This window comes from Dermochelys coriacea, chromosome 20 (genome assembly GCF_009764565.3).
Source record: "Dermochelys coriacea isolate rDerCor1 chromosome 20, rDerCor1.pri.v4, whole genome shotgun sequence".
Taxonomy (NCBI): Eukaryota; Metazoa; Chordata; order Testudines; family Dermochelyidae; genus Dermochelys; species Dermochelys coriacea.
Window position 1 is genome coordinate 5724012 of NC_050087.2, and position 22542 is coordinate 5746553.

Consider the following 22542-nt stretch of genomic DNA (forward strand, 5'->3'; position numbering starts at 1 on the left):
TACGGATACAGACTAACACGACTGCTACTCTGAAGCCTGTCAAACCAAAGGCTCACCCGGAGTGTTGCAACTGCCTACAATTGTGCACCCAATGGAACAATTTCTTCCCCCTCCGGTAACTGATGGCAAAGTTGGTAAAGGAGAACAAAGCGGTGGTGAATCATCCCCCGGCAGGGAGGGAGAGAGCTGGCAGGTCCCAGCGGACATTAGCTACCCACTGCTCTCAAACTCAGGGGGCAGGGGTCCCATCTGGGCTCAGGCTGGGGAGTGGGCCATGCAGCCATGGATCTCTCCCCCCTGGCACCCAGCTGCCCAGATCAGGACACACACACCCCATCCCCCCCAGCTGCCTGGATCTCGCCCCCCCCCAGAATCACCCCCCAGCTGCCCGCAAATCGCACCCCACCCCCAGGTGCCAGGATCAGGACCCGACCCCCGCAATAACCCCCCAGCTGCCCGGATCTCGCCCCCACCCCGAGGTGCCAGGATCAGGACCCCCTCCAATAACCCCCCAGCTGCCCGGATCTCGCCCCTGCCCCCAGGTGCCAGGATCAGGACCTGACCCCCGCAATAACCCCCCAGCTGCCCGGATCTCACCCCCACCCCGAGGTGCCAGGATCAGGACCCCCCCCCCAATAACCTCCCAGCTGCCCGGATCTCGCCCCCGCCCCCAGGTGCCAGGATCAGGACCCGACCCCCGCAATAACCCCCCAGCTGCCCGGATCTCGCCCCCACCCCGAGGTGCCAGGATCAGGACCCCCCCAATAACCCCCCAGCTGCCCGGATCTCGCCCCCACCCCGAGGTGCCAGGATCAGGACCCCCCCATTGTCCCCCAGCTGCCCGGATCTCGCCCCCGCCCCCAGGTGCCAGGATCAGGACCCGACCCCCGCAATAACCCCCCAGCTGCCCGGATCTCGCCCCCGCCCCCAGGTGCCAGGATCAGGACCCGACCCCCGCAATAACCCCCCAGCTGCCCGGATCTCGCCCCCACCCCGAGGTGCCAGGATCAGGACCCGACCCCCGCAATAACCCCCCAGCTGCCCGGATCTCGCCCCCACCCCGAGGTGCCAGGATCAGGACCCCCCCATTGTCCCCCAGCTGCCCGGATCTCGCCCCCCCCATTGCCCTCCACCTGCTCGGATCGCTCCCCGCTGGCTGCCCGGATCGGGGCCCCCCCCAGCCGCGCTGGTGCCCCCGCTCCCGGCCCAGCCGCCGCCGCCGCCGCCGCCGCTCACCGCTCGGCCCGGGCTCGGGCGCAGCCAGGTGCGGGGGCTGCTGGGAACAGGAAGGTCCCTGCGCGGCCACCCGCTCCCCGCCCCCCGCGTTTCCTGGAGAGCTCTAGGAATGGGCGGAGCCGCGGCTCTATGGTGGGGGGGCGGGGTCAGGCTCTATGGGGGGCGGGAAGAAAGGGCTCAGGCTCTATGGGGCTGGGGGGTGTCACAGTGCAGGAGGCTGAAGCCAAATTTAGTAGGGGATTTTTTCAAGACACAAATGGGCATTAAGGACCCAGCTTCACCCCCCATCTCACATTGACTCCCCCCCCCCCCCACACACACACCCCCACTCGCCCCAAACTCCCCCAACTTTCCCCTATCTGGCCCCCCAACTCCCACCCACCGCCTCTCCTGGCCCCCAACTCCCAGCAACCTCCAGTCAACAACACCCCCCCCCCCCCAACTCCCTGGTTCCCCAGCTCCCACCAATCACTCCCCAAGTCCTCTTGACACCTTTGACAAATCTTCATCCCTAATTTATGGGCCTCGATGGACACACACACAATATATATATATGTGACCAGATGTCCCATTTTTAAAGGGACAGTCCTGTTTTTTGGGACATTTTCTTCTATAGGCACCTATTGCCCCCCACCCCCTCTCCTGTTTTTTCCCCCACAATTGCTAGCTGGTCACCCCCCCCCCCCCCCCCACACACACACACACCCCTCAACCCCAGCAGAGCTACCTAGGAATTGCCAGGCTGAATCAGACCCTCTAGCCCACCGTCCTGATCTCAGACACTGGCCAGTGCCAGATGCCCCAGAGGAAGGTGTATGTGGGATAATCTGCCCCTCAATTTTAGGTCTCCTCCTGGCCTCTAATCAAGCTCTGGGTTTAATATCCTTTCCACAGTTTCAACAGTAAACTCTTCTTAGTCACAGAAATATTCCAGTCCTTTCGGCATCTTGCTAATTTCTTGTGGCAATGAGTTCTGCAGGCTAATGATGTGGCATGTGGGGAAAAGTATTTCTTCTGCTTAGTTCTGAATTCAACCATCTTTCATGTTATTAAGTGTCCCCCTGTTTTTGTGTCATGAGACAGGGAGAAGAGAAGCTCCAGATCTACCTCCGAGTGACACCCATGGGACATTTGCACAAAGATAGTGATATGGCCCAATTCAGCGGTCACTATAAAGTGCTCAGTGTTTTACTAACACATGCAGGACTCCTCAGTGGGGGAATCTGCTGCTACTCCTACCTTTTGCTTCTCTTCCTTCTCCATCGTCCTTCCTCTTTTTCTTTCTCTCCTTTCCTTGTCTCACTCCTTTCTTCCCTCTGGATCTTCCTCTCTGCAGTAAATCTCAGTCCTCCCATTGGGTTTAACCCCACCCCCCTTTCACATCCCATCTGGGCTAATACTCAACAATGAAGTGTTAACATTGACATTTTAAATGAGTCATCATTAGGCACCAGTGTTAACACCCAAATATTACAAATGGAGGACGGGAGGTTCACACTCTTCAGAGCCAACGTTTCAAGCTGTCTGCAGACATCACTACATTGGGTTACACATGGTTCAAGATCAGAAATTTATCTTCACACTCATGAGAGCTAGAAACTTAATGTTTGTGGTTAACACAAAAGCTGAGATTCTGAACATGTCTCACCCACATGAGCATAAATACACCAGGCTAACCTGGCCTGGCCCAGGGGTCAGGTGACCAACACCCTTACCTTAAATCACTACGGAGACATTTTTGACAGTGAAAGCAATTGGGGTATTGGATTGAAACTTTCTCGGTGGGCGTGCTTCTCAGCCTCCTCCCACCATAAAATCAGGTTGCACATAGGCTGTGTTAGGCTCTGGCTACACTATGGAGCCTACACTTGAGATTGCGTCTACACTACAAGCACTACATCAGCATAGCTGCAGCTGTGCTGCTGTAGCGTAGACATTTGCTACAGCTCTGGAAGAGGTTTCTCCTATCATTGTAGTTAATCCACCTCCTCAACAGGCAGTAGCTAGGTCTAGGGAAGAATTCTTCAATCCACCTAGCAGTATTTACATCAGGGCTTAGGTCGGCTTAACTACATCTCTCAGCGGTGTGAATTTTTCCCACATCCCTGAGAGACTTAGCCAGGTTGACTTAACTTTTGAGGTGTAGACTAGGCCCGACAGAAGGAGTTTTTCTGCTGGTGTAGGAAGACCACCTCCCCGAACGACAGTAGCTGACAGAAATCCCCTTCTGCTGACAGAGCTGCGTTTACACTTGGGGTTTTGTGGTTCAGCTCTGTGGGTCAGGGCTGTGGTTCTTTTGCAGCTATGCCAATATAACTTTTAAGCGTAGACCAGACTTTAGCTACAAGGGCCAGATTTTCAAAATGGTCAGATTCATTTTATGCTCCTAAAGAAGGATCAGATTTTCAGAAGAGTTAAACGCCATGTGCACTGAGCTCGTTTGTAAAACTGGCTCCTCACTTTGGTGCTGAGGTCATCTGAAAATCTGACTCATCCACACACAATGTACCACTTTATGCCGGTATAATTAAAGAGGTACAGCCTACCTAGGGTGGATGCAGTTATACAAGTACAGCTATTCCCAAGTGGGATGGGGAATACATCATACCTGTATAAAACAGCTTTATACCTGTATAAGAACAGCCATACTGGGTCAGACCAATGGCCCACTAGCCCAGTATTCTGTCTTCTGACAGTGGCCAGTGCCAGGTGCCCCAGAGGGAATGAACAGAACAGGTAATCAAGTGATCCATCCCTTGTCACCCATTCCCAGCTTCTGGCAAACAGAGTCTAGGTACACCATCCCTGCCCATTCTGGCCAATAGACATTGATGGACCTATCCTCCATGAACTTATCTAGTTATTTTTTTAGCCTGGTTATAGTCTTGGCCTTCACAACAACTCCTCTAGCAAGGAGTTCCACAGGTTGACTGTGCATTGTGTGAAAAAAACCACTTCCTTTTGTTTGTTTTAAGCCTGCTGCCTATTAATTTCATTTGGTGATCCCCAGTTCTTGCATTATGAGTAAATAACACTTCCTTATTTACTTTCTCCACACCAGTCATGATTTATAGCCTCTATCATATCCCCCTTAGTCATCTCTTTTCCCAGCTGAAAAGCTCCCATTTTATTAATCTCTGTCAGTGGCAGGGAGGGGAATAGAGGCTGTATCTCCATTGCCTGGGATCCTAATTGTATGTGAGTGCGAAGTCTTATAAATCTTGTCTCATATGGCAGCCGTTCCAAACTCCTGTAACTGCATTCGCACTTGGGATGCTATTGGTATAATTATATTGCTCAGACACTTGAGTAATGGGAACCAGATAAGTAACTTAAATAGACAGACATAATTGTATTGGTACAAAACCTGTGTAGACCAGGCTTATGTGTTTGCATGATAATCACCATTTTCCAAAAAGAAAAGGAGTACTTGTGGCACCTTAGAGACTAACAAATTTATTTGAGCATAAGCTTTCGTGAGCTACAGCTCACTTCATCAGATGCATGCTACTCTGAAACCCACCATTTTCCAGTTGCTCTGACCTTTAAGCTGAAATTATCCAGATCCAATTAATTTTTTTAGGACCAGTTTAGCAAAGCCAGTTCAGGCATTTGTGAAGAGGATGAGACGGGACAATAAGGTACTTTTTCCCCACTAGGAAAAAAGAAAGTACTCCTTAGTTATTTATTTTTGGAAGCATTAGCACTTTGGGGTAGAAATTTTCACTTGGGCCATAACCGCAGTGGTTTTCTGAGGCACACAACATGAGAAGATCCAGGATTTGTGGGATTGATACAGAAATGACGGGGAAGGGTTCAGTGTTGCCATGCTGTTACCTGCAGCTCTCTGTCTCAGGATGGAGTCGAACGCGGAGCCTGACTGCAGCCTGACCCAAACCCGATGGGAACAGTGTCAGGTTCAGGATGTCTCTTTAAAAAAAACAAAAACAAAAAAACAAAAAAAAAACCCCTACCCTCTTGGGGTCAGGTCACGTCCTCTCTGATCAGGTCAACCTCATTCTGCTGGTGGGGTTGACACGGCAGTGGCAGCATGTCCTACTCCTGACAGCCAACACCACCTTGCTGAGCTCTGAGGGCACTGCAGAGGGAGCATGCTGACTACCCCCCAGAGCTGGCTGCAGACAGATGGCGGGCACTGGGCAGAAGGAATGGAACGCTCCCACTGGCCTTGCCCCAGGGATGGGGCAGCAGCGCCGACACAGGTTTTGGGGGAAATATCGGGTTTGGGTAGGTCTGGTTCTAAAAATAACTTAACGATCTCGGCTTTAAAATTAGACTCAGAGCTAAGAAAAGAGGTTGGAAAAGGTTTTGGCAGGAAATTTCTAATACTTCTGGTTTTATTCTCCAAACTTTCCAACAATCTTTTTGGTTAAAAAAAAAAAAAGTATATTTTCGGGGGGGGGGGAGAAATCTGGTTGCAGGAAAGGGAATTTAGTTTTCAAAATCCAAATATTTTGACCAAAAAATAGTCAAGTCCTGTTTTTTTTGTTTTCCTTCCTTTCTCTCCTCTTTCACAATGAAGAGCCAAAAACGTCTGACTAAAATTCACTTTTTGGCAGTAAAAATTTACATTTCAGTCCTAAAAGGTTTGTTCTTAAAAAAAAAAAAAAAAAGTTTTGATGATAAAAAAAACAAAAACAAAAAACACTCAGCCAGCTCAACGCCGCACCTGTGAATGATTCCTTCTGAATGTCAAACTCATTTTCAAGACAGATTGGCACCAACACTAAGGGCCAGATTTTCAGAGGAACACAGCACTCTGGTTACCCCATGCCCTTGCCATAAGATTACTTTGCACATTACATCAGTAGATTTCAAAGCACTCTACAAAGAGAGATTCCCCATAGGTAGGTAGGGAAACTGGGGCACAGAACAATGAAGTGAGTTGCCCAAGGTCACGCAGCAGGCCAACGGCAGAGCAGAGAATGCAATCCTGCTGTTCCTCAGGCTACCTTTATGCACTGTAAAACAACTGAAATAAAGAAGTACCAGACCACATATTTAAGCCCTTTACAGGTCCTTTACAAGCCACACTCAGCTAGAGTTTTGCACCCACACACAATCAGCATCCAAGGCACTGGAGATACAGGCTCTATTCCCCTCCCTGACACTGGCTTCCTGCTTGACCTTGGGCAAGCTACCCTCCCCCCCCCCGTGCCTCGATTTCCCCTCCACCCTTGGTCTGGTTAGGCTGGGGGCTCTTTGGGGCAGGGGCTGTCCAGGCAGTGCCCACCCAGCCCTGCTCTCAGTTGGGCCCGCTAGGCGTTACCGCAATGCATTTAATAATCACTCTGAGTTTTATAAGGGCCACATCATTTCTTCCGCCTGCAGTAACTGATTGCACGGGTTGTAAGGCACCACGGAGAACAACGCGGCGGTGAATCATCCCCAGGAAGGTGCGGCTGGGCCCGGCTGGTCCCAGGTGACACCAGCCACCCACTGATCTCAAACCCAGCGGGCCTGGATTCCCATGCGCTCAGCGGGTAGCTCTCCATCCCCCGCAGCCAAAGGGGCCCCCCGCTGCCTAGATCGTCCCCTCTCTCCATCCCCAGCAACGCGCCCCCCCCCCCTTACTCTAATCCCAGCCCTTCCTCACCTCTGTTGTTGGTTTCTGCCTCTCCCCGCGGGCTGCCGCGCCTTGCACCTTCCCAACTCACCCCTCCAGCTGGGGAAAGCAATTGATTCAGGATGTCTCCACTGGGGATGGGGATCCAAGAGCTCCCAGCTTCTAGGCTCAGAGAGCAGGATTAAATGAGTGGCTGGGAACAGGAAGGTCCCTCCTTTATCCAATCCCCCCGGCTGTGATCGCTGGGAGCTACACATGGAGCTATGTACCCGCTCCATGGTTAGACCCCTGAAGGCACTGGTGGGGGGCATTAACTATTTACTGTGGGATCAATCGGATATGGGGCTTTGCTGAGGTGGTGCATGAAATCTCAGCGCTGCAGCGGCTCCAGAGCAGCTTGCACCGGAGCTGGATCACGAAGCAACCCCCAGCGTTAAAACTCCTGCCTGTTGCCACTGAAACTCCCGATTCCGGTTGCTCAGAATTTGCACACACCTTGGGCTGACATTTGCCAGGGCAGGTCTTGGCCCAAGGGTGAATGTCTTAGGGAAGATTTAGCGAAGGTGTTTGTTAGGCAGGGGTTTGTTAGCGGCGGGGGAGTGGAGGTAAAACACTTTTCCTACCAGAAAAAAAACGACACCACCCAAAACACTGCGGCTTTTTTAAACAATGGCTCTAAATCTGACCGAATAACATCCATGTGCAAATAAAATAATGCTTTAAACACTTTACCCTGGAAATATATTATGGTGCAGGTGGTAGCAGTAGGATAATTGAGGCCCTCAACCTGCAAAGAACTTGTTTTTATTGATTTGTTCTTTTTTATTATTTGTATTATCATAGTGTGTCGGAGCCCCAGGGCCCCACTGTACTTGTATTAGGTGTATTATAGCAGCACCTAGGAGTCTTGGTCAGGAACCAGGGCCACATTATGCTGGGCACTGTACATTATTTATTAGGTGTATTATGGTAGCGTGTAGAAGGCCCAGTCGTGGACTGGGATGCCACTGTGCAAGGCGCTGTACAAACACAGAACAAAAAGATGGTCTCTGCCCATCTATATATAAGACAAGAGACACCAGATGAAGGAATGCAAGGAGACAACACCGCTCAGCAAACCAGCAGCCTAACTGTGGTCAAGTTTAATAGAGCGACTCATTTTCACAAAGTTAAGCACATGCGTAAGGGCTTGTGAGATCAGTTTCTAACTCGGGTACTGGTCTAGCCCCCATCAGCGTAGTATCTGGGCAATGCACAATCTGCAATGATCTTCTCACCCTTTCTGGAATGCATGGCTATTGTTGCTGTTTTACAGATGGGGAAATGGAGGCACGGAGAGGCTAAGGGACTCACTCAAGGCCAAACAGGAAATCTATGGCAGAGTGGGGAATTGATTGCAGGTCTTCCCAGGCTTAAGCTACTGCTCTAACCAGTACACCATCCTTCCTTTCAAGCTTGAAGTAGAAGGTTCTGCTTCACAGGAGCGTTAAACACAGTGGTTAAGGTATGTGTGTGGGTAGGGAAGGGTTTGCCAGGGGTCAAAGACCCCAAACCAGGTCATTGAGGGGCACACTTTAAGCACTGTATGACCAGTCAGCTTCTTGTTGGTCCTGCTAGAACTCCCCACCTTTTTTTCAGATCACTTTAAGCACAGGATAAACCTTTGTTTTGTGAAATCAGCACTGCCAAATCCACGGGTTCAAAAATCATGGTTCAGGCCTGAAAAATCATGAGATTAAACCATTATTTGGAGGTTCTTTTATTTGCCTCCTGGATTCAGAGCCTTTAGGCATCCTGTTTTCCAGCGTTTCTCTGCAACCCTCAGGACTAGAAATGTACCTTAAAAAACAAAAAGCTGAGAGTCTCCCATAATAATAGACTCCAGGAGCTGGGGCTTTAAGAAAACCACCAAATATCATGATGCCTGGGACAAAATTGCAGGAGCTGATAATGCCATAAAAATCCCCTCAAAATGCCGATAAAGGAAAGATGGTGGGTACAAAAAATATAACAATATTTGTGTTTTTCACAGTAGGGTTTCATGAAAAAATATGTTGCCAGAAGGAGAATAATAAGAGTTCCAAAATCGCTGCTTATCCTCAGACAAAAAGAAAAGGAGTACTTGTGTCACCTTAGAGACTAACAAATTTATTTGAGCATAAGCTTTCGTGAGCTACAGCTCACTTCATCAGATGCATTCTGATGAAGTGAACTGTAGCTCACGAAAGCTTATGCTCAAATAAATTTGTTAGTCTGTAAGGTGCCACAAGTACTCCTTTTCTTTTTGCGAATACAGACTAACACGGCTGCTACTCTGAAACCTATCCTCAGACAGTTTTTCCTAATATTTAACCTAAATCTCCCTTGCTGCACTTGAAGGGCTTTCCCTTTAACTTCCCGTTTCCATGCTTTTAAAGTTTTGGCCTGGCAAAGAGAAACAGGCGACTGGGTTGGGAGGCTGGCACAGACCCTGACCTCCTTCCCCCAACGGATCCAGATTTCATAGCTTAAAGCCAGCAGGGACCATTAGATCGTCCAATCTGGCCACTGTATTTCACCCAGTTCCCCCACCTGCTCTAGGGGTTAGGTGCAGAAGAATGGGACAGATGCACTGGCCATTGCATGGGGTGGTCAGTTTCGCCCTAGAAGTGTTTTCACCCTTTTAAAGGCTTAAACCCATAGAGATCCTCCAGCTCTCCCGGTGCGAGGTGGGAGGGGGGATTTAATGCAGCAAGGACCTTCCTGTTGCCTGAATCCTGGTGGTGTCTGATCTCTGCTGCTGGCAGCCCTTGCTGCCTGGATCCCCCAGCTCCAGTGGGGACGCCGCTCTGCCCGGAGAGCCCAAGAGACTCAAGCAACCCCCCAGCAGGAGCGGTGAGTGGGGCAGAGAGGATCCGATCCTGGCGGAGGCCGCCCTAGGGGAGGGGAAAAACAAAGGAAGAGGGGAGGACAGCTGCTGCCTGGAGCAAGCAGCCAGAGGAGAAACGGGATCGGGCGCCTGGTGGCAGCTGGGGCAAGGAGGAAGGAGGAGGTCCAGCTGTCTGAAGCAGAGATAACACGGTGAGGGGGATATGCAGCCTTCAGCCCTGTCGTTCCCTCCAGCCAGTCTTTCCGTGCCTCGGTTTCCCTGTCAGCAACGCAGGGATGGTAACGCCGCCCTCACACTGCGGGGTGGTGTGGGATCAGTGGGGCAGGGCTGGTAAACGCTTTGAGATGCTCCGGTGGAAGGTGCTGCAGAAACTGGTGAAAAAGGATGTAGGCAGAAATGATTGTGTATTACAATAGCGCCCTGCGCTCGGGGACCTGTGGTACTGGGTGCTGCCCAGATCCATAGCGGGAGACACTCCTGGTCCCAAAGAAAGCACCTCCTAAATAGACAAGACAGGCAAAGGGTGGGAGGGAAACTGAGGCACGAGTGGGGGACGTGACTTGCCTAAGGTCATGCACAGCAGTTCAGTAGCAGGTCTGGGAGTGGAACTCAGGGCTCCTGGGACCCAGCCACTAGACCACCCGCGGCCTCCCAGAAATGCAAAAAGCAGCCATGGCAAATGTGTTGTTATAGCAACTCCTCTCCTTGCTTATTAGCAGGATTTGAACACCTGATCCTGTGCATTATAGGACTGAACTCAAGCTGAAGGCCTAACTCTGCTAGTTGTTATTAATAGCAGGTAATTATCCCCTATGGACCATTCACAGAGCCAAACACCTCACACACTGTCATTAGGGCTATATGCGCCCTGGAGCAACTGCTCATGGACTGACTGCTCCTTATGGAGCAGCAGGTGTGCGCAATCCCAGAAGGGACACAACCAGAACAGAAAAGAAGTACTTGTGGCACCTTAGAGACTAACAAATTTATTAGTCTCTAAGGTGCCACAAGTACTTCTTTTCTTTTTGCGAATACAGACTAACACGGCTGCTACTCTGAAACCAGAACAGAGAGACTCATGACCACCCTCTATGGCTAGATGGTGGTGGTGGTAAGGTGGGGTTGCAGTATAGTAAAGGCTGAGAGCCAATGGATAGATCTGGATGACAAAGGGGGAAGGTGGCTGGCTGGTCCAGGTTCTGTAGAGTTGATTATTTAAACACTGGTGAGGTTTTAATGTAACTGTTTTTATTATACAGTTAATTATATTAAGGCGCTTAGAGCCTTCTGGTAGATTTGGGTGATCTTTTCAGCCAATTTCTGGTGAAAAATGCAGAATTGGCGACACCAAAATGTTTGTCGATTTCGCCAAATTGTTTGTGTCAAAAAAAAAACCCTCTAAAAAAATTCAGAAAAAAATCAAAACATTTCCTTTTGACATTTTTGAAACAAAAGGTTTCAATTTATCAACGTTTTCTTGAATTTTATTCAAACCATCAAAACCATTAAAAAATGTATGAAAGAAAAACGAACCCGCTTTGTTCAGCCTGCAATGATTGTGTTTTCAATTTGTCAAAAATTTTGCAAAAAGTGTTCAACCAAAACTGAATATCTTTTCTTTTTAATTTTTTTGGAATTTGCCAGAGAACCAAACAATCCATTTTGTCAGCCAGCTTTGCCTTCAATAGATAAATAAGCCACTGCTCTGCAGATGTTTAACAAGTCACAGCACCTCCTGTTTCCTCCCACCCTTCTTTTGCAGGTGGTGTGTTCCTAATCCTGACACGATCTCTCGCATGGAATGCAGGGAAGAACCCTGTGTCTCAATTCTCCAGGACCCCAGCAAACGGCTGAATCCAAGAGGTGCCTGCAAAGCTAATGAATAATCAGAACTAGAATGCGGGGGAGTGTTTGGATTGTTTCTGGAGGATCCCAAGTGGCTATTAGGCTTGATCTACAATCATTTACTTGTGTGTGTGTGTGTGTGTCTGAGAGTGGTTTAACTAAGAAACAAGATTAGTTTTCAGAGTAGCAGCCGTGTTAGTCTGTATCCACAAAAAGAAAAGGAGGACTGTAGCTCACAAAAGCTTATGCTCAAATAAATTTGTTAGTCTCTAAGGTCCACAAGTCCTCCTTTTCTTTTTAAGATTAGTTTTGTGGCGCGAGAAACTTAGTTTCATGTGTCATACGGAGTCAGAGATCATCACAATGGGCTCTTCTGGCCTTGAAATCTATGAATCTTTGTGGACATCAATAATAAAGGTTACATCATCCAATCAGAGAACAGAAATGATACCATTTGATTTAGGTGACCAGCTGCACAGTGGTAAAACCCGATCAAGACCAGGGAGCCAGCACTGGGTCTATGGACTACTTAATTCCCCCTTCAGCCCTAGTAGTTCAATGGGTCATGAGTGAGCCTCTGCATTGCAGTGAATTTCACCCACTGTGAATAGTGCATGCTTGTCTGAGTATTTGCGTGAAGTTCACAAGTAACAGTGGTTTGAGGGCTAGAAAAATTGCTTTGGAGTAGGGAGAAGGTAGGGAGGTAATTTTACCTGGGTATATGGCATTGGTGAGACTGGTACTGGAAGACTGTATCCAGTGCTGGTGTCCACATTTTAAACCGACTTTGAACAACTGGAGAAGGTGCAGAGGAGAGTCACAAAAATGATTTGGGGACTGGATAAAATGCCTTACTGTGAGAGGCTGACAGAGCTGGGTCTGTTTAGCTTAACAAACAGAACATCCAGACGTGACTTGATTACAGTGTACAAAGTACCATCCCATGGAGAAAATACTGGATATTGAAGGTCTCTTTAATCTAGCGGAGAAAGGCAGCGGTCTCCGGTCCAGTGACTCTGTTCTTCGTTATCTCCTGGGAGGCCTGGGCATTCCCGATGCTCGTACTAAAACTGAACGGTTTGCTCGCCTCGCACCAGAGATTTTCCAAAATCTGGCTGTGCTCCTGGGAGCTGCAGGTTTGGCAAAGGATTTTCTTCAGCTTGGTGGTTAGTGCAAACGCAGGAGGTGGTTCACGGCATTTGCAGCTCACGGGTCAGAATAAAATGGAACGGTTAAACGCCGAGCTGCTCTATTTGAACCGGGGGATTGCTTCTATTTCCTGGCAGTCGATTGGCTACTCTTGGGATAGCAAGGTCAAAGAACACCGGCCTGTGGGATTGTGGGGTAGGATTGGCTGACTCAGGGTCTGAGTCTAGGGGGCCCGGGGTTTAGCTGTGTCCTCACTGCAAAACGATGGAGTTTGGACCCGAGTCCCAAGTGGAACCACAGGCTCAAACCCATCCTCCAATGGGGTCCTGGGGCCCAGGCCTGAGTCAGACAGAGTTGTGTGTAGATGGAAGTGGGGGTTGAGCGCAAGTCTGAGTCTGAGCCCAAGTTTACATTGCAGTGTAAACGCACCCTTGGGATAGGTCTACATTGCAATAAACAATCCATGCCACCAAGTCTCAGAGCCCGGGTCAATTGACTTGGGCTCACTGGGATCAGACTGCAGGGCTAAAAATGGTAGTGTAGATGTTTGGACTCAGGCTGGAGTCTGAGTGCCGAGATCCAACCCCCTTGTGGGAATTCAGAGTCGGGCTTCAATCAACCCAAGTCTGACCAACTACACTGCAGTTTTTAGCCCCACAGCCTGAGCCCTGCAAGCCCGAGTCAGCTGACCACAGCTGTGCCGTGGGTCTTTTATTGCCATGTAGATATACCCTTAGTTTCTGTGCCTCAGTTTCTCCATCTGTACAATGTAGGTAATAGCACTGCCCTGCCTCACCGCAGGTTGTGAGAATAAATGCGTTAAAGAGTGTGAGGTGCTCCGATACAGAGGTGATGGGGACCATAGTAAATACCTTAGGTAGGGTGGGGAGAGGAAGTTATCCTGGGGTCATCAGGAGTGGGGGAGGGGGATTGTAGTATCAGGGACCATGTCAGTACTTTAAAGAGCAATGTAGCCATGTCTGAATTCTCCTTTTCATTCCAGCAGATCACCAGATCCTGAGCCAAACTGAAGAGGAGACCCCACAGCGGGAGGGCACTGGGAAAGCAGAGAGAACTGGAGGGGACTTCTCGCAGCAGATCCAGCCTGGGGCAGGGAGAAACCCTGTGGAACAGGATCACCTTGACTCCACCACTGCACTGGGGGCTAGGCGACCCAGAGGGGATGTCTCCCAGCAGAGTCTGCAGGGGGCTGGGGAAAACTCCACAGAGTGGGATCTCCAAGATGTCACGACCAGGAGATCTGGAGAGGACATCTCCCAGCAGAGCTTGTGTGGGGCTGGGGAAAACCCCACTGAGCGGAATCTCCTAGACCCACTGGCGTCCCGACGTCCCAGCGCCTGTGCCGACTGCGGGAAAACCTTCAGCCTGAGCTCGAATTTGCTGCGTCACCGTCGTGCCCACCTGGGTCAGAAGCCCTACCGGTGTGTTGAATGCGGCAAGGCCTTCGCCCAGAGCCAGCACCTCCTGGCCCACCAGCGGGTGCACACGGGCGAGCGTCCCTTCCTCTGCACCCAGTGTGGGAAGAGCTTCTCCCAGAGCCAGCACCTGCGCACCCATTGGCAGACCCACGCGGGCCAGCGGCCCCACCAGTGCCCCGAGTGTGGGCAGAGCTTCAGCCAGACCTCCAACCTCCTCAAACACCGCCGGGGCCACCTGGGCCACAAGCCTTTCCAGTGCGCCCAGTGTGGCAAAGGGTTCGGGGAGAGCTCCACCCTGATCCGCCACCAGCGCACCCACACTGGCGAGCGGCCCTACTGCTGCCCGGCCTGCGGCAAGGCTTTCAGCCAGAGCTCCAACCTCCTCAAGCACCAGCGCACCCACACCGGCGAGCGGCCCTACCGCTGCGAGCAGTGCGGCAAGGCCTTCGGCAAGAGCTCCGCCGCCATCCTGCACCAGCGCACCCACACCGGCGAGCGGCCCTACCCCTGTCCCCAGTGCGGCAAGCGCTTCAGCCAGCGCCCCCACCTGGCCGCCCACTGCCGCGTCCACACCGGCGAGAAGCCCTTCGCCTGCCCCCAGTGCAGCCGCATCTTCAGCCAGAGCGCCACCCTGAGCCGGCACCGCCGCACGCACCGGCAGGAGGGGGAGCGGGCAGGGGAGGTGCCCCGGCCGGGAGGCGACAGGGGGGCGGAGAAGGAGGCGCCGTGCGAGAGCAGTGCGCGGCGGGGGGAGTGCGTGGCCGAGGAGCACCAACACGTAAGCGCTGGGGGAGGGATGACAACCGCAGCGGTTGTTGAGCCTTGATCCAGGGTAAAATGTGTGGACAGCACCCAGGTGGAGGTGGGGGGACAGAGAAGCTCTGTCAGGGGGGCGGTGCTAATGGGAGCACACAGAGACCCTGGTGTGTAGAGTAAATGGGGAATGAGTGGCACACAGAGCTCCTGGCACGGGGGAGGGAGAGATGGGGGGCACACAGAGCCCCTGGCGGGGGGAGGGAGAGATGGGGGGCACACAGAGCTCCTGGCACGGAGGAGGGAGAGATGGGGGGCACACAGAGCCCCTGGCGGGGGGAGGGAGAGATGGGGTGCATACAGAGCTCCTGGCACGAAGGAGGGAGAGATGGGGGGCACACGGAGCCCCTGGCAGGGGGAGGGAGAGATGGGGGTCACACAGAGCCCCTGGCATGGGGGAGGGAGAGATGGGGCAGCACACGGAGCCCCTGGCAGGGGGGAGGGAGAGATGGGGGGGCACACGGAACCCCTGGCAGGGGGGAGGGAGAGATGGGGGGGCACACGGAGCCCCTGGCAGGGGGGAGGGAGAGATGGGGGGCACACGGAGCCCCTGGCAGGGGGGAGGGAGAGATGGGGGGCACATGGAACCCCTGGCAGGGGGGAGGGAGAGATGGGGGGGCACACGGAACCCCTGGCAGGGGGAGGGAGAGATGGGAGGCCACACGGAGCCCCTGGCACGGGGGAGGGAGAGATGGGGGGCACACGGAGCCCCTGGCAGGGGGGAGGGAGAGATGGGGGGCACACGGAGCCCCTGGCAGGGGGGAGGGAGATGGGGGGCACACGGAGCCCCTGGCAGGGGGGAGGGAGAGATGCGGGGACACACAGAGACCCTGGCATGGGGGGGGTTAATGGGGACACCCATTAACCCAGAGCCCCTGGCATGGGGGCAAGAGGAGAATAAGGGGCACACAGAGCCCCTGGCTTGCGGGTGTCATGAGGGTCCCATAGAGCCCCGGCCTTGTGGGAGGATGTGAAGGGGGGTATTGCAGGGAGTCCCTGAAATAGAGATAATGGAGTGGCTGATATGGGACTTGATTAACAAAAAGTTAAAGAAGGGTAATATAATTAATGTCCATCAACATGGGTTTATGGAAAATAGATCCTGTCAAACTAACGTGCTATATATTTTTGATGAGGGTACAAGTTTGATTGATGAAGGTAATCGTGTTGACGTAATAGACTTAGACCTCTGGAAGGTGTCTGCGTTGGTACTGCACGACATTTTGATAAAAAAAAACTAGAATGCTATAAAATGAAAACAGCCCACATTAAATGGATTAAACCCTGGGTAATTGATCGGTCTGCAAATGTAGCTATAAACAGGGAATCATCATCATCAACTGGGTCTATTTCTAGTGGTGTCCCGCAGGGATTGAGTCTTGGCCCTAACCTGTGTCACATTTTTACCAATGCCTTGGAAGAAAACAGAAAAGCATCACTGATAATGTTTGCAGATGACACACACACTGGGGGGAGTGGTTAATAGTGAAGGGGACAGGTTACCGTACAATGGAGCAATGGGCAAGCAAACAATGTGCATTATAATAGACTACATATCGATGTATACCTCTGTGAACAAAGACTGTTGGCCATAGTTACAGGATCGGGGACTCATTCCCGGGAAGCAGTGATTCTGAAAAGGCTTTGGGGATTGTGGTTGATAATGAGCTCCCGTTGCAATTGGCTAATACAATCCTTGGATGCATAAACAGGGGAATCTTGAGTAGGAACAGTCGTGGTGTTTTACCTCTATGTTTGGCACTGGTGCAATGGGGTAACCAGATGTCTGGTTTTCAACTGGAAAGTCCAGTCAAAAAGGGAGCCTGACAGTGTCTGGTCAGAGCTACTGACCGGACACCCAAAGTCCAGTTACTGAGGGCAGGGAGGCGCCAGGTCATCACCTGCGCCAGCCCCTACTCAGCAGGGGCCACCTCCTACTGCCACAGCTCCCAGCCTCCGCTCTTCAGGCGAGTCCCACCTGACCCAGGAGAGGAGAGGAGAAAAGCAACGAGGTGGGGCTGGGGGAAGAGGAGCAAGTGGGTGCAGGGCCTTGGGGGAAGAGGCAGGGCAGGGCAGGGGAGGTACCTCCATGGGAAGAGGTGGGGTGGGGGAGGTTCCAGCACTCCTGCTGGAGTGTCCGGTTTTTAAATATTACAAAGTTATCAACCCTCTGGTGCGTGCTGCTGGATCCTGGGTCCAGTTCTGCTGTCCACAGTTCAAGACGGCTGTTGATAAATTGGAGCTGGTTCAGAGATGAGCTATGAGAATACTTAAAGGTTTAGAAAACATGCCTTATAGTGAAGACTCAAGGAGCTCAATCTAGTTATCTTAACAAAAAGATTAATTACAGTCTGGAAGTTCCTACATGGGGAACAAAATTTGACCATAGCAGGCTATTCAATCTAGCAGACAACTATGTAACAGGAGTCAGTGGCTAGAAGTTGAAGTGAAACAAATTCAGACTAGAAATAAGACAGTTTTTTTTTAACAGTGAGGGTAAGTAACCATTGGCTCATCTTAGCAGCATGAGAAATTTCAGCTCACAAGGTTTAAGTCTGGCAAAGTTATAAGCAACTGAAAACAGGTTCTTATAATGAGAAGCATCAGGCAACCTTAACTAGACGTGTCACTACTGACTTATAATAAAGATGTGGCTGAAGAATACACGTCCAAATCTTGCCAAGCAAACAGGAGGCTCTTGTGGAAAATGACATATTCCAGATTGTTACTAATGATACCGGCCAGGCTGAATTTTTAAACATCTAAAGAATTGTTACTATTGTCTGTATCTCCGCAGGGCTACTCCAGCCTGTGACATACCTTGGACTGTGGAAACAGCATCACAGATGTAAAGACCAGGCGCTAGCCCAAAGCTCCAGGGACCATACCTCCAACGGGTGGTATTTCTATCACAGTAGGCTCCAGAACATGGTGGGCATTGTACAGTTTTTTTCCCCCCTTCTCTTGTGTTATTTCTTGACTTACTTCCTATCCTCAGGGATTGTTTTCTTCTTTGGGAGAGAAGCGAGAATAGCAGAACTAAAGACTTTCTAGTGCTAGTGGATGGCGGGGGAATTGAACCTGGGACTTATGGATCTTGAAGCGTGGGCCTGCACTGTCCGAGCTAAAAGAGCATCTTCACTCAGCCAAGGCTGTTACGTGCTAATATAACCTCCCAGCTACCTCTAGAAGGCATCAGCACACAGCTCTGAGTGTGGGTTAAATCAGCTTCTCTTCTAAGCGTTGATTTAAAGCAGCAGACCACATGGACTTAAACAGAAAGACTGCATGAGAGAATATTCCTGGCACTTAAAAAAACAACAACTACAAGGCTGGACTGGCTGGTACGCCCAACACCACTGTGAGCTGCTGCCGCCAGGAGAGATGGCTGAGAGGCAGAGGAGAGGGGTGAAAAGCAAAGGAACCAGACGCAGTGTCAAAATTTGCCCAGTTGTTCGTCTTTCCTCTTGCATGCTTGGGTCTGCGGTGTGGCAGTAAATGGGCAGAACAAAGGAGGGTTACGGGGCAGCACCACGACACCCCCTAGTGGGGTCGGCATCGGGGCTGGGATCTTGGCATCCTGATGCTAAATGGGCCAGCGTCTACTGCCCGAGTGAAGTTGGCCCAGCAGGGTTGTGTATATGGCCCTGCTGCTAGCCGGGGACGCACCCACACCGTCCGCTAGGGTGGGATGCGACAGGGATCACAGATGTCATTTCATTTACTGACCAACTGAGCTGGGGTTTTGGCCTCCCGATCAGCTGTGACCTGAGAAAGCCACTGGCTGACCCAGCTTTTAAGCTAATAAAATATGTCCAATTATCACCAACCAGACCCTGTTTATTTGATTGATATGACTGATCTCTTCTTTTCTATTGCTCCTCCCCCTGCCCCACAGACAGAGCAGTAATGGTGGGGGCCTGCCAGGGCCCATAGCTTTGCCCATGGCATTGCATTAATTCTGTTAATGGTACAGGTATGGTCAGCGGGGCAGCAGCTGCTCCCAGCTCAACATCCAGAGCTGCTGCAGGTGAAATAGCAGGTCCCTTAGCTCCACCTCCACCGGCATGAGTCAATCACCTGTTTGAAAATCCCAGGGTCCAAATCGGGGCAAACATTTGAAGTTCCTAATCAAATACAAATTTTCTAGTGCCACCGGTTGGACGCCACTGGCAACAGCCACCCTTTGAACCCACTGATCTGAGCGAGGCGCGGAACGCCTGGCTTTTGTGGCCCATCGCACCAGCAGATGACAGTAGGTTTTAAGCGTAACGCTCACTTTTAAGGCTGTCTCATGGTGGGACGCAGCCAACCCAGATCTGCAGCCTGTAAAGGCTTAATTGGGCTGGGGAGCTTGGAATAAGGTGACTCCAGGAGTTGAAGGAAAACAGCAACTCTGGCACATCTGTTCCTATGAGCCCCAGTGTCTTCCTAAGCTTCCTCAAGTGTACCCAGGAGGCCAGTGGTCCCCTGGGGGGGGCCAGGAGTAGGTTTCAGGGGGACCACAAAGCAGGGCCAGTGTTAGACCATGGGCCCAAGCAGTTGCCCTGCTTGCCACCCCTAATGCCAGCCCCGGCTTTTAGAAGCAGAAAACCAGGTACTGTGGCACAAGTGGGCCATGAAGTTTTTACAGCGTATGGGTTGGGGGGAGGAGAGAAAACGGTTGAAAACCTCTGCAGTAGGCAACCACTCCTGCCTGGACCGCGATGCAGCCTCGTGAGCTACTCCCACGTGCAGGGCGAGGCTGACAAGTGCTGCCGGCTGCATAACCCTCTAGCGAACATCTGCCTGTGAGATGGAGGGGGGGGAAGGGGAGTGGAGAGCCTCCCCAGCCTTCCGCACCAAACGGGCCCTCGGGGGCCTGATGTGAGCGGCAGTTCCCACCAAAATCAATAGGGCCATTGCTCGGCCAATAAAAATAAAGCCTGGGGGCTGAGATTTGTGCTGGCCTGCCCTTGACACCAGGCTGCAAACGTTGCGCAGGCGAGTAGGCTGGTCCCTTGCTGCTCATTTCCCACCTGCATGGCATGAGGTGAGACACATGGTGATGGAGAATCGAGCCGATTATTGGGGTTCTTTCCCCCTCTTCTGTTTTCTTTCTCTCCCTTTGCTCATGTTTTCCATTAACTAAGTTCAGTCCTGCCCCCTGCTCTCTGCAGCAGGTTCTGGCAAGAGCCCTGAGTGGCAGGGACAGGAAGGAAGGGGCTGAACTCCAAATCCCCCTCTCTGGGAGAGTGGAGGAAGGTGCTTGAATTTGTAATATATGAGGGCAGCAGATAATTGCGGATGTGTAACCCTCTGAAGTGTGTTGCAAGTCACACCCAGTCTCCGCTCCACAGCGCTGGCAGGGAGTCACAACTCTTTAGCTCACGCTGGAGTGGCTCATGCTTTTAGCGCTGGCGTCCCTAGTTCAATCCCCTGTGTGGCGGCTCTCACAGAAGCTATAATGCAGAGGAACAGGGAAAGCAAAACCCGAATTTCTCGGTGATCTGGTGGATGGGAGCGTATGGGTGCTGCTGCAGCCCTGGCTTCCATCCCACACAGAGTCAGAGTGAAGGCTTGTCTACACTTAAAATGCAAAAGCTGCACTGCTGTAGCAGTTCAGTGTAGACACTACCTACTCTGATGGGAGGGGTTCTCCCGCTGGCATACGTAATCCATCTCCCTGAGAATTCTCTCCATTGACCTAGCACAGTCTACACAGAGACTTCAGTTGGCTTAACTATGCCACTCAGGGGTATGAATTTTTCACCCCCCCGAGGAACATAGTTATGCCGACTTGTCTAGTGCAGACCAGGCCTGAGATTTCAAAGTCATATGAACTGATTTGGGGACCCCACTCCTATAAGAATGAAGGGGAACTTGGCCTCAAATCCTCACAGTCTTATTGCAAAATCTCATTTCAAGAGAGCTCAGTGCCGCCTAATCTCACAAGAGTTGTTACTTTCCTTAAAGCCCCACCTCCAGGAATCATGAGGCTCAGGCTCCATTTCAAAAGTCAGTGTCTAGCCCTCGTGGTTGTGGAGAAAAGCTGGAAAGCAGGACCCCTATACACCCAGACAGCAAATTAAAAGCACACCTACAATTTATTATTGGTTTTTACATCTCAAGATTTTTAGGCCAATCTGATGCTTTGGTGGTGGTGGGCGGGGCAGGGGGACTCATGATTTTTGATCACTCAGGGTTGGCAATACTCGAATTTAAGGCAAAGACAAGAATGAAACCAGATTCCATGGAACAGGTTTTGTTTTGTTTTTAATTAAAAAAACTGTAGCCACTAGTTTATTCAACTGAAATCCTACAAGTTATTCAAGATCTACCAGCAGCCGTTTGTCTGCACTTTTATCCCAGCTTCTAGAGCAAGACTCGGGCACTGGATGGTGCAATAGATGTTCCTGAGCGGCATGCCAACTGCTCTGCTCGCAACAGCAGCAAACTCTCCACAAGAGAGTTTTAAACTGACCCCAGCTGCCGGCTGGGAGCAATGGAAATGGATGCACCTCCTTCTCCAGCCGCAGCCGGGCGATTGCTCTCGAAGACTATTGATGCGAGTAACCTACCGCTCATTTAAAAAAGAAAAAGAGACACCGAGACACTGCAGAAGTGACTAGCATATAAATGAGACTACGCTTGTCCTAGTTTTCCTCTAATTAAAGAACAGGCCGGCTTCTGCTGCTCCATCCCCTGCTAAGGAGACCCGGCCTCCACAAGACATCCCCTTGAAATTAGAGGAATATGGAACGGGGGTGGGGGTTGGCTGCCTATACGCAGACTGACACGGTGCAATCCTATGTGGACACTCTTAATTCAATTTTTCCCAGAGCACGGTTAGTGGGAACCAGATTAATTCTGGGTTACGGGAGGAAGGATCATGGGAGTTTGACCCCATGTCCCATAATGGCATTAGCCACCGGCAGGTATCCGACAATCTATTGCAAAAATTCCCAGAATATGCAGCTGCAGCTTGGTACCCTGGGATGCTCCGTTACACACTTGTATCAGCACAGGGCGGACGCAACGCTTTGCGAGCAACGTAGCTCAAAGCAGGGCATGTACAGAAAGCCTAATCGGCTTAAACCAAATCCAAACCTATTCTAGCCTCTGCTGCAGTCACTCCTCATCACACGCTGGGATTGGCAGTAGGTGCTTAAGGGAGTTAGGTGCCTGATTCTCATTGGAATAAATAGGAATTGGGCACCTCATTCAGCATCTCGGCCTTAAACTAACTGGCTCTACTCTGAACAGGAGATGAGTCTTTGGATAGTTTGGATCGGGATTTGAACCTCCAGAGTTCAGGGTTTCCAATGAAGAACTTCTCATCCCCATGTTACTTTGTATCTATGAACCTATTATACCCTAGCTATATAGTTAACCATGCTACTCTAGTAAATCCTATGTACACTGACACTGTATCTTATAGTTACCTAAGCTAAGTTTGCCTCAGACATTAAAAAAAAAATCTGTCTCTAGTACAGTGATATACATATGTGCATGTGAGAATACCCTCATTCAAGATCCAGATCTCGGTCTTTCACCAAACAGGTACCAGCTCGATACAGCCTCGGTATCCGTTTCCATCGGAACTCCAGTCCCTTCTGCTAGTG

At 51.1% G+C, this 22542-nt stretch overlaps 2 protein-coding genes across 9 annotated transcripts in view; one reads left to right on the forward strand and one right to left on the reverse strand.

Moving 5' to 3' along the window:
• Positions 1 to 22542, reverse strand: part of LOC119846051 (zinc finger protein 501-like) — a 36354-nt gene that overhangs the window by 6242 nt on the left and 7570 nt on the right. The window lies entirely within an intron of this gene.
• On the forward strand, positions 9326 to 18767 carry LOC119845615 (zinc finger protein OZF-like). Of its 8 annotated transcripts, none has more exons than XM_043506664.1 (6): positions 9327 to 9697; positions 10409 to 10491; positions 11455 to 11565; positions 13688 to 13847; positions 13893 to 14903; positions 17736 to 18767. In XM_043506664.1, the coding sequence occupies exons 3-6, from the start codon at positions 11489 to 11491 to the stop codon at positions 17751 to 17753; spliced, it is 1266 nt and encodes a 421-aa protein (XP_043362599.1). In that variant the 5' UTR covers positions 9327 to 9697; positions 10409 to 10491; positions 11455 to 11488; the 3' UTR covers positions 17754 to 18767. The 8 variants fall into 8 exon arrangements, with proteins under 8 accessions (XP_043362600.1, XP_043362599.1, XP_043362598.1 ...); XM_043506663.1 differs by having other exon boundaries at positions 10412 to 10491; XM_043506665.1 differs by lacking the exon at positions 10409 to 10491 and having other exon boundaries at positions 9326 to 9697; positions 13691 to 13847.